This window comes from Chiloscyllium plagiosum, unplaced genomic scaffold (assembly GCF_037043375.1).
Source record: "Chiloscyllium plagiosum isolate Xiang-an unplaced genomic scaffold, Cpla_swu_hap1 HiC_scaffold_18, whole genome shotgun sequence".
NCBI lineage: Eukaryota > Metazoa > Chordata > Chondrichthyes > Orectolobiformes > Hemiscylliidae > Chiloscyllium > Chiloscyllium plagiosum.
Window position 1 is genome coordinate 25,336,080 of NW_028270156.1, and position 12,466 is coordinate 25,348,545.

Consider the following 12,466-nt stretch of genomic DNA (forward strand, 5'->3'; position numbering starts at 1 on the left):
AACCTGTTGGACTATAACCTGGTGTTGTGTGATTTTTAACTTTGTACATCTCAGTCCAACACCGGCATCTCCAAATCATGAGGAGTTGGAATGTTATGTTAAGGTTCTGTAGGATGTTGGTGAGGCTTCTTCTGGAGTACTGTGTCCAGTTCTGGTTGCCCTGTTATAAGAAGGCTATTATTAAGCTGGAGAGCGTTCCGTTTATTTTGGGATTATGGTCAACATAGGGTCTATTTCCATGCCGTATGACTCTTAAGTATTTCCTGACATGTTCTTATATGTCTCTTGGATATTGTATCAACTTGGGATGGCATGATAAGGTATCCGTAATCATGCAGCACTTGGAATATACTATTGTATTTGTGTGACATGGTTTGTACTGCATGTATCTGGATAAGTTCCCTCATACAATCATAGAGATATACAGCATGGAAACAGACCTTGCGGTTCAACTCGTCCATGCAAACCAGTTATCTTAAGCTGATATAGTCTCATTTGCTATCATTTGCCCATATCCCTCTAAACCCTTCCTACTCATGTACCCACCCAGTGTGTAAGTCATCTAGATCATCGGTACTGCATCTTAGAAAATTATACCAGGTAACCTGACAGCTCCCATGATGATTCTATCCTTGAGAACTCACATGTTCCTACTCTTTTGGTTAGAAAGCGCTGGATGCTTTATACGGATGATTACTGAGAAATGAGGGCTATTGTGGCTGACAACTTGCAACCCCTTGACTGTGGTTAAGCATGAAAGAGCATTGCAGTGTTGGGTTTAACAAGCTAGATAGGACCTCATTGACATGTGGCTCCAATAGATGTGACCTGAGTGCAATGATCATTCATTTTCTGCAAATCTGTTGTTGCTTCAAGGGCAAATGGACCCTATCTGTTCCCAGAAGCAAATGCAGCTTTTCTTTGGATTTTCTTTTGTATTTTTTTTTGTTGAATAAATGTGAATGTTTTCAGTTTGTTGAAGGCTTTTCAGTGTGTGATACTTCCATATTGATCAGTGAGAAGATATCTTGCTATGCTGGGTATTTGGGAAAGAGCAGCAACCATTTAAACCAAGTAAAATTTATTGTCAGGTGCTGTGCTGTTCTCCCATTATCTCCACCATGAATATGTTCTTAACATTCTCAAACCTGTACCCTGTTTTGTAAATCATTCTCTCTCTTGTCCCCTACTGGTACATCTGCACTCAAGATATCATCTCCTTCTCCAACTCGGAGGAAAAAGCTACAGATCCCCAGAGGAAGCTCTGGAACGGTGACCTCCTGCACCCTCTACCAGTTCAGGCACTTAAACCTTGTGGGAATTCAAGCTCAGGAAGGTGAACCTGCATCTGGGCAAAACAAATTCAAAGTATTAGGGCTGTCTAGCCACAAATGCTCCCAGAGTCAACCAAGGCTACCAGACTCCAATGTAAGGCAGTGCACTCCAGCTCTGGCCACCAGGATTGCATATAGCCATAGTGGGAAAGAAAGGAAGAAGGTCATCTTCTGAGGGTAGCCATGACGTGGAGATGTAGTTGGTACAAATGACACTTCATTGTAAGTACATCATCCTGTTTGTAAATATATAGTCAGTTATTAACATCCGCTGCATGAACAAGTGTCATTTTAGCTGCAACTATAAGAATAAGGTGCAGAAGTTAACTATGGCGAGAGCCACATGTTATAACCCTGTCTGAGTGATAGCTGTCCTTTCCGTAGAATCCATACTAGAATGAAACTTTGTCATAATTGGTTGGTGTGATGGCTTCCAACTATTGGTAAGTTAAATTTATTAAACCGCCTGAATCACATAGAAAGATCAACATGTTAAGCTGCACTTGCAGTTGGAATTATACTGTGGATGCTGGCCTCAGTAGCAACAAAGCACTTGCAGTCATTGAAAGATCACTTCATGCAATCTAGGTTCACAAAGAACTCCTTCCTGCTCAGGAATGAGGGCTTATGCCCGAAACGTCGATTCTCCTGCTTCTTGGATGCTGCCTCACCTGCTGCGCTTTTCCAGCAACACATTTTTCAGCTCTGATCTCCAGCTTCTGCAGTCCTCACTTTCTCCATGTTCTTAGCTGGTACAGTGTTGCCGTTGTTTTAAGTCCTCATCATCCATTGATGTCCTTGAGTTGTGTGGAGCAGAGATTCTGAGGATCAAGCAATGTCCTCTGTCTTGATGCTAGCAGTCCAAAGCCCCAGTCATGACCTGAATGGAAGTCCTATGATTCTGAGTGGCCCCCAGTGGAGAAGGTTGCAATGCAAGAGTGCAACTATGGCAGGATTTTTTTTAGATTAGATTAGATTCCCTACATTGTGGAAACAGGCCCTTCAGCCCAACAAGTCCACACCGACCTCCGAAGAGCAACCCACTCAGACCTATTCTCCTACATTTAGCCCTGCACCTAACACTATGGGCAATTTAGTATGGTCAATCCACCTAACCTGCACATCTTTGGACTCTGGGAGGAAACCGGAGCACCTGGAGGAAACCCACGCAGACATGGGGAGAATGTACAAACGCCACACAGACAGTTACCGCGCAGTAGGGCCATCTTCACTTTGACTGAAGATTGGTGGTACTGGGCTTCCTTTTGCACGTTTCTTGTTCATTCATATAGTAGCCCTGACTACAGTGATCAAATAGACATCCACACATTCTGTGTCTGGATCCATTGGACATTGTTCAAATGAGCCAATGTGCGTCAGCTCATTCCTGATGAAGGGCTCTTGCCCGAAACATCGATTCTCCTACTCCTCGAATGCTGCCTGACCTGCTGTGCTTTTTCCAGCACCACATTCTTGACCCATATCAGAAAGAAAACAGCTGCTTAGCAATGTGACCATTCAGTAATTGCAGCACACACAAATGGCATTTGAACAACTTCCTCCAAACACTGGGACATGGAGTCCTCTGATAAGGAAGTAATTGATTTGCCTTTATGTGGTAATTGCACATCATTATCCTCAAGCTCTCAAGTCTTTGACTTCCTTATGATGTGTGTTTTAAGATCTTTTAAAATTGTATTTTATATTTAGCTTTATTTTTGTTTCCATTTTTGTGTAATAAAACTGCTGTTTCATTGTTAAGCAAATCTTAAATCTTGTGTGCCTATGTTTCAGTGAATGACCATTAATAACTTATTCAGACATGCAGGAAGTCAGCGTTCACCATAAATAAATACTCTTCAAAAACTTTGCTTATCTCCTTAATTTCAAACTACAATTGTAAACAAAAATCAAGGTAGTTTTTCTTTGCACAGTTGTACTTCAGTAATCACACAACATTACAAGGAAGATTGAATTGAGTGATACAATGCCTTTCTGTATTAGATTCTGAACATTTGTCTGATTTATTTTTTAAAACTAACAGTAGATAAAACTTTTCTTGTTGCACAGATGGACATCAAAACGAATCTAGTTTCCAATGACTCAAAGTCAGAACTATGTACTACATACAACTTTCAGAATTCTGATACTGCTGGACTTAGGTCTGTTCAACAACTAGAATTTAAAACTAGTCTTCTTGAAGCGGTGGAAGAACTTCGTTTTCGTCGTGTGAGTGGAACACCTTTGTTATAGGAAATAATAATACATTGTCTTTTGCTGTTTATTTCTTTAAGGCATACACTTACATACTAAGTGAAACTTGTTACTAATTTCCAGCTGTTGCTTAAAGTTCTTAATATTTGAAAGCAACTAATTTATGCAGTAGCAAATTGATAATGCAAGTAAAACACTAAATTTGAATACCCTTTAATTGGCTATCACAGAATCTATGTGTATGCATTTACATGTGGCATTGTTTATTGGGAAAAGCTGAAAGTAGAATTAAGATTTTGTGCCCATTATTTTGAGTGTTATGTTCATTTATAAATATATCTTCATATCATATCTATTGAGATTTTATAGTTTCTTGTTTTATTATTGATGGAGGCTCATTGATGCCATTCTTGCCTTTGGGTCAGAGGGCTAAGATCAAACACCAATCCAGAGATTTGATCATAAAATCTCGGCTGAAACTGCAGTGCTGCACTGCTGTAAGCGCTATTATTTGGTTATGACATTAAAATCTAAGTATTGTCTGCCCACCCAGGTGGGTGTAAAAGAAATGAATGATGATCTATTGTCACTTGTACTGGACAATGAAAAATACAGTAAAATACAGTGAAAAGCTTCAACTATTACCACAATCCAGCGTCATTTGAATATTTTAATAAAATTAATAAAATTGGAAGAAAGTCCTTCGTTCTGCACCTCCACCATGAGCCCTGAGCCAGGTGACTACTGACACCTGCACTGGACCCACCAATGTCAGAGTCCTCACTCTTTAGGCACCATCTCTTCATCGCTGGACCCATCTTGCTGACAGACATTGAAGTCAGCAGATGCTGGAGATCAGAGTTGAGAGTATATTGCTGGAAATGCACAGCAGGTCAGTCAACATCCGAGCAGCAGGAAAAACAATGTTTTGGGTCATAGCCCTTCATCAGGAATGAGGCCTTGCTGATGGGCCGCTGATGTCATGTACCTGTGATAAACCCACACTTGCCCTGCAACCAGGGGACCCTGGCTCTGCTGCCGCCACCTTGCCAATACCTAAGACACACTGGCTCCAGGCCTATCGCAACATGCTGCCACCATGCCAATAACCAGGAGTCCCCACTCCAGACCTATTGCAGCTAGGAGACCCTGGCTTCGCTGTTCTGGTCTCACCAAGACTCCTGCTCCGGCCACTCTCCTCCATGATGTCACTTTTTCCGCTGCTGATGCAGCAGATGAAGAGAAAGAAAGAAGACAAAAAGAGTGAGCAAACAGCTGTCTGGAGTAGATGGGCCCTGGAGTCTGAAGTCAAGAGTGTGGTGCTGGAAAAGCACAGCAGGTCAGGCAGCATCCGAGGAGCGGGAGAATCGACATTTCGGGCAAAAGCCCTTCATCAGGAATGAGGTTATGAGTTGAGTAGGTGGAGAGATAAAGGGAGGAGGTGGGGCTGAGGGTAAGGTAGCTGAGAGTCCGATAGGTAGATAGAGGTGATGGTGATAGGCCACAGAGGAGGGAGGAGTGGATAGGTGGGAAGGCAGACGGACAGGTCATGAGGGCGGTGCCGAATTAGAAGGTTGGAACTGGGATAAAGTGGGGGAAGGGGAAATTGGTGAAATCCACATAGATGCTGTGTGGTTGGAAGGTCCCACGGCAGAAGATGAGGCGTTCTTTCTCCAGGCATTGGGTGATTAGGGAGTGGCGATGGATGAAGCCCAGGATCTGCATGGCCTTGGCAGAGTGGGTGGGGGAATTGAAATGTTTGGCCACAGGTTAGTTGGTGCAGGTGTCCAGAGATGTTTTCTGAGGCACTCTGCAAGTAGGCGTCATGTCTCCCCAATGTAGAGGAAACCTGCATTGGGAGCAACGGATACAGTAAATGACGTGTGGAAGTGCAGGTAAAACTCTGATGGATGTGGAAGGCTCTGTTGGTCCTTGGTCGGAGGTGAGGGGGCAGGAGTTGACGGAGGTTTTGCAATTCCTGCGGTGGCAGTGGAAGATTCCAGAAGGGGAGGGTGGGTTAGTGAGGGTCGTGGACCTGATAAGGGAGTTCTGGAGGGAACAGTCTTTACGGAAAGCGGATAGGGGTGGGGAGGGAAATATATCTCTGGTGTTGGAGTCCATTTGTAGGTGGCGGAAATGGCTGAGGATGATGCAATGTATGTGGAGGTATGTTAGAGGGGTGGGGTTAAAGGGTGGAGGTGCGGGGAGTGGATGAGATGCGCTGGAGGGCATCATCAACCACGTGGGAGCGGAAATTGTGGTCTTTAAAGAAAAGGTCATCGAATGTGTTCAGTGGTGGACCTGGTCCTCCTGGGAGCAGATGTAGCGGAGGCGGAGGAATTGGGAATAAGGGATAGTGCTTTTACAGTAGGCAGGGTGGGAGGAAGTGTGGTCCAGGTATTGCATCATCCTCTGCTATTTCCGCCACCGACAAATGGACCCTACCACCAGAGATATATTTCTCTCCCCTCCCCTACTGCTTTCTGTAAAGACCATTCCCTCCGCGAATCCATTGTCAGGTCCATGCCCTCACCAACCCACCGTCCCCTACCGACACCTTCCCCTGCCACCGCAGGAATTGCAAAACCTGCGCCCACACATCCCTCCACACCTCCGTCCAAGGCCCCAAAGGAGCCTTCCACATCCACTGGAGTTTTACCTGCACTTCCACATGACATCTACTATATCCGTTGCTCCCGATGCGGTCTCCTCTACATTGGGGAGACAGGACACCTACTTGCAGAGCACTTCAGAGAACATCTCTGGGACACCCACACCAACCAACCCACCATCCCGTGGCCAAGCACTTCAAATCCCCTTCCCGCTCTGCCAAGGACATACAGATCCTGAGCCTCCTCCATCACCACTCCCTAACCACCCAATGCCTGGACGAAGAACACCTCATCCTTCACCTTGCGACCCTCCAACCACATGGCATCAATGTTGATTTCACCAGTTTCCTCATTTTCTCCCCCCTCCAAACCTTATCCCAGTTCCAATCTTCCAACTCTGCACCACCCTACGTCCATCTCCCTTCCCACCTATCTGCTTCACCCTCCTCTCTGACCTATCACCATCACCTCCACCTCCATCTAGCTATCACATTCTCTCAGTTACCGTTGCCACCCCTCCCTCCCCCCCCATCCCCCAGCCACATGCCCTCCCATTAATCTCTCCACCTCCTTGGCTCACTGCCTCATTCCTGATGAAGGGCTCCTCGGATGCTGCCTGACCTGCTGTGCTTTTCCAGCACCACACTCTCGACTCTAATCTCCAGCATCTGCAGTCCTTACTTTCGCCTGGAGTCTGAATGCTGCCTACTTTGCTGGTGCAATTTCTATCGTACTATTTGACAAAGAACAGTGGAAAAACATTATGTCATCATTATTTCCTTGCTGCTTGTGAGTCTTTTGAAATTGACTGCCACATTTTCTACATTGCAACTGTCACTTCAGTGCAGTGTTTATGGTTGCATTTTATAATAATTAGCATTCAATAGCTAGACCAATGCCAGAGCACAAATAATGAAAAATGTACCAAATTCTACTTGATAAGTCGATGTCCCTGATTGTTATGTTTTACTTTTAGCTAGCCCCCCCCCCAATTCAGTTCGCTCATTATCACCACATGGTGTGGCTAAAGAATGCATTCAAAATAGAGGTTTCAACATTAATATAATTGTTATTCACTCTCAAAGCTCATAGACATGATTTCTAAAAAAAAACTACTTTAATTCTAAAAGGCAGACTTGTCTTGCTTTTAAGAAAAATTGCCACATTTTCAGAATGTAGTGCTCTAGTCTTAAGTAAAGGTGTGTGGTATCTGACAAGATGTGAAGGTTAGGTTGATAGGCCATGCTAAATTGCCCATAGTGTCCAGGTATGTGCATGTTTGGTGGACTGTCAATGGGAAATGCAGGGTAACGGGGATAGGGTATGGGTGTAGGTCTGGGTGGGATGCTCTTCTGACGCTCAATGTCGACTTGTTGGGCCAAGTGGCCGCCTTCCACAATGTGGGGATTCTATTATATTCTATCCATGAAAGATTAGATATCCTCTGGTGTATTAAATGCTGCTTAAGTGGAAAACTATTTAATTTCTGTGTCAAAATAAATTGACCATCATAAATATATATGTTCTATGGTGCATGGATGTCTGGAAAGTTATTATCCACTATACAAAGTTGCAAATCACCATTGACTGCTTTAGTCCTGCATGCAAGTGTAAATTGATGTGCCCACACCCAGAAATGAGAAGCAGACGATTGGCTTTTCTGTTAAAGCATGCACCCTCCACTTGTGAGTGTCATTCAAACTCTCACCAGCAGGCCACAATTCACAAAGACAATCTAAGATCTCTCAGAATGCACAAAACAGAAATTGCTAGATAATTTCAGCTGGTCTGGCAGCAGCTGTAGAGAGAATAAAGTTTCAGATTAAGGTTTCACCAGTTTTACTGAACTTAGAATCTCTAACTTTATTTGCACAGCAAATCTTGAGTTGCATTCATCAGAGTAAGGTCCCATATATCAAAGTTCTATGTCGAGGTAAACTGTACTGAACTATTAGTTGTGAGTGATGTGAATGATGACTACCCAAATTCATAAGAATCTGCTTTGTTTCTGATATTTGTCATAGACTTGGATGCGCTGACACTGGATTCACAAAATGGTGAAATTAAAACATTTGATGACCCTCAAAATTGTCCAGTTGTTCCTAACCAGATTTTAAGGATAAAAAATATTACACACCAAGTTTATAATTTAAATAGAAATAAAAGTAGAGGAAAGCTAAACAACAAGGTAATCTAATTTAATGTCTGTGATTTAAACCAATATTATTTGTCCCATTTTCTCATTTGGACAGACAGATAAGCACACAATTAAGGGGAAAATTAAAAAAAGAAAATAAAAGTTGTAACTGACCAGTTTGGCAACTGTGAGAAAGTGAGGACTGCAGATGCTGGAGATTAGAGCTTAAAAATGTGTTGCTGGAAAAGCGCAGCAGGTCAGGCAGCATCAAAGGAGAAGGAGAATCGACGTTTTGGGCATAAGCCCTTCTTCAGGAATTAGGAGGGTGTGCCAAGCAGGCTAAGATAAAAGGTAGGGAGGAGGGACTTGGGGGAGGGGTGTTGGGAATGCGATAGGTGGAAGGAGGTTAAGGTGAGGGTGATGGGGTGGGGCGGAGAGGTCGGGAAGAAGAATGCAGGTCAAGAAGGTGGTGCTGAGTCTGAGGGCTGGGACTGAGAAAAGGTGGGGGGAGGGGAAATGAGGAAGCTGGAGAAATCCGCATTCATCCCCTGTGGCTGGATGTTTCCTAGGCGGAAGATGAGTCGCTCTTCCTCCAGGCATCGTGTTGCCATGGTCTGGTGATGGAGGAGGCCAAGGACCTGCATGTCCTTGGCGGAGTGGGAGGGGCAGTTAAAGTTTTCAGCCACGAGGCGGTTGGGTGGGTTGGTTGGTGCAGGTGTCCCAGAGGTGTTCTCTGAAACGTTCCACGAGTAGGCGGCCTGTCTCCCCAATGTATAGGAGGCCACATCGGGTGCAGCGGATGGAGTAAATGATGTGTATGGAGGTGCAGGTGAATTTCTGATGGATATTGAAGGATCCCTTGGGGCCTTGGAGGGAAGTGAGGGGGGAGGTGTGGGCGCAAGTTTTGCATTTTTTGTGGTTGCAGGGGAAGGTGCCGGGAGTGGAGGTTGGGTTGGTGGGGGTTGTGGATCTGAGAAGGGAGTCGGGGAGGGAGTGGTCTTTCCGGAACGCTGATAGGGGTGGGGAGGGAAATACATCCTTGGTGGTGGAGTCCGTTTGGAGGTGGCGGAAATGACAAAGGATGATCCGATGTATCTGGAGATTGGTGGGGTGGTAGGTGAGGACTAGTGGGGTTCTGTCCTGGTGGCGATTGGAGGGGCGGGGTTCAAGGGCGGAGGAGCAGGAAGTGGAGGAGATGTGGTGGAGAGCATCGTCAACCACGTCTGAGGGGAAATTGCGGTCTTTGAAGAAGGAGGCCATCTGGGTTGTTCGGTATTGGAATTGGTCCTCTTGGGAGCAGATGCGGCGAAGGCGAAGGAATTGGGAATATGGGATGGCGTTTTTACAGGCGGCAGGGTGGGAAGAGGTGTAATCTAGGTAGCTGTGGGAGTCAGTCGGCTTATAGTATACGTCTGTGTTGAGTCGGTCGTCCGAGATAGAGATGGAGAGGTCTAGGAAGGAGAGGGAGGAGTCTGAGAGGGTCCAAGTAAATTTGAGGTCGGGGTGGAAGGTGTTAGTAAAGTGGATGAACTGTTCAACCTCCTCGTGGGAGCACGAGGTAGCGCCGATACAGTCATCAATGTAGTGGAGGAAAAGGTGGGGGGTGGTGCCAGTGTAGCTGTGGAAGATGGACTGTTCCACATATCCAACGAAGAGCCAGGAATAGCTAGGGCCCATGCGGGTGCCCATGACTACTCCTTTGGTTTGGAGGAAGTGGGAGGATTGGAAGGAGAAGTTGTTAAGAGTGAGGACAAGTTCAGTCAGTCGAAGGAGAATGTCAGTGGAAGGGTAATGGTTGGTTCGGCGGGAAAGGAAGAAGCGGAGGGCTTTGAGGCCTTCGTGATGGGGGATAGAGGTGTATAGGGACTGGATGTCCATGATAAAGATAAGGCGTTGGGGGCCGGGGAAGCGAAAATCGTGGAGGAGGTGGAGGGCGTGGGTGGTGTCCCAAACGTAGGTGGGGAGTCCTTGGACTAAGGTTTCAAGAACAAATACCAAACCTTTATGAAATTCATCGAACATCTAGAACAGTGCAGCACAGGAACAGGCAATTTTGAGCATCATGTCTCTGCCTTGAAAGATGTATTATAGGCAAATAGGATTGTATCTTGCTTGAATTCTGAAGTCACTGGTCAATGTAAACAGCGTCCAGCAGGCTCTGGGAATATTCACTTATTTCTTATGAGCTGGAATTCCTTTCTCAAATCATTCAATAATTCTTCAACTGAATATGAAATCAGAGAGAGTAAAACTTTAAGTACAGCTTTTCAGTCCAACAGCTTCCGAGCACGCAGCCTTCTGCCCCCACAATGTTTTTCAACATTCTCTCGGTCAGTACTGACCTCCCCTTGATTGACTAAAATTGGATCAGCTGCCAGTCCTTGATCATGACACATCCTAGTGCTGAAACATCTGCAGTCGTCTCAGAATACTACTTAACCTACAATTATCTTTCTAGGCCAGTTTCCGTAAACAATATTAGTTTGTTTGCTTTCTCCTTTTCAAACCAAGGTGCTGCTCAAAGTGCAAGGTTCGATTCTCAACTTCAGCTCACAGTTCTGAAACAAAAATGAGAAAAATTAAACAGTGATGGTCTCAACACCCTGCAGTGGGCTTTATTAACATAGCTGGCTTCTCCCCAGATGTAAGATGTTGTAGACTTTACACACTATCATAATGAGTAGATTTCATGAAAAAAAAAATTCTAGTCTCTGAATATACAAGTCATCTGTAATACTCAGTTCCCACATCCTAAGCATAGACTGCATGACTGCTTAACAGAGCACCTATTTTCTGACTGCAAAAGTGACCCTTAGTTTCTTGTTGCCTGCCATTTCAACACACAACTATGTTCCCTGGCCAACATCTGTATCGGGCATAAGCCCTTCTTCAGGAATGAAGAATGCTCATTCCTGAAGAAGGGCTTATGCCCAAAACGTTGATTCTCCTGTTCCTTTGACCTCCTCCTCGTGGGAGCACAAGGTAGCGCCGATACAGTCATCAATGTAGCGGAGGAAAAGGTGGGTGTTGGTGCCAGTGTAGTTGCGGAAGATGGACTGTTCCACGCGCTTTTCCAGCAACACATTTTTAAGCTCTGATCTCCAGCATCTGCAGTCCTCACTTTCTCCTGGCCAACATCTGTCTCAGACTTACTGCAGTGCTCCAGCGAAGCTCAGCACAAGCTGGAAGACAGCACGTCATATTCTACTTAGGAGCTTTGCAGCCTTCTCAACTCAATGTTGACTTCAACAATTTTAGGCTTGAGCAACTTCTCCCATGTCCTTACCCCAACCCGCACATGAGTCCTGAAGAAGGGCTTATGCCCGAAATGTCGATTCTCCTTCTCCTTGGATGCTGCCTGACCTGCTGCGCTTTTCCAGCAACACATTTTTAAGCTCTGATCTCCAGCATCTGCAGTCCTCACTTTCTCCTTTGTTATCACATGGGCTGCTACTGCAAACAATCCATTGTCAGCCACCAATTGTCCCCATTAACAACTATTTATTCTCCTTGGCTGATCTTTAATATTCCTTTATCTGTCCAACTGCTTTTTTTTCTCTATCTGGGCTCCATCTAATCCTATGGTTTCTTCTCTCTCCACACACCACCCCATCTTTAGCATATGAACACTGATAACACTGATCTTTCCTGCACTACAGTCAGTTCTGAAGAAGAGTCACTGGACCTGAAACGTTAATTCTGCTTTCTCTCCACAGATGATGCTGCCAGACCTATTAGTTTTTACAATAATTTCTGATTTCTAGCATGTTTTTTTCTTGTCACCTTTTTTTGGGGAGATGAATGATGTTGGCAAATTGCTGTGTATTGTTAGTAAATGTTGCGTTTCTGTGAAGTAAGCTTAGCCATTTGGCCCAACGAGCGCACACCAATCCTCCGAAGAGCATCCCACTCAGATCAACCCCCTATCCCTGGAACCCTGCATTTCCCATGGCTAATCCACCTAGCCTCCACCTAACCTGCATCGGCCATAACCAGCATGGCCAATCCACCTAACCTTCATGTGTTTGGAGTGTGGGAGGAAACCTACGCAGACACTAGGAGAATGTGCAAACTCCACACAAGCAGTCCCCCGCGGGTGGTGTTGAACCCAGGACCCTGGCACCGTAAGGCAGCAGTGCTAACCGCTGAGTTGAGGTAGAAGTGGGTAC

At 45.2% G+C, this 12,466-nt stretch overlaps 1 protein-coding gene across 1 annotated transcript in view; it reads left to right on the top strand.

Annotated features, from left to right (window-relative positions):
• The first annotated feature begins 1,225 nt into the window (after positions 1-1,225).
• ccdc73 (coiled-coil domain containing 73) overlaps positions 1,226-12,466 on the top strand; it is a 66,149-nt gene continuing 54,908 nt past the window's right edge. Inside the window, exons 1-2 of the mRNA XM_043706399.2 lie at positions 1,226-1,556; positions 3,405-3,563. Coding sequence (XP_043562334.2) covers positions 3,405-3,563 — 159 coding nt within the window. The 5' untranslated portion in view covers positions 1,226-1,556. The remainder of the gene's footprint in view (positions 1,557-3,404; positions 3,564-12,466) is intronic.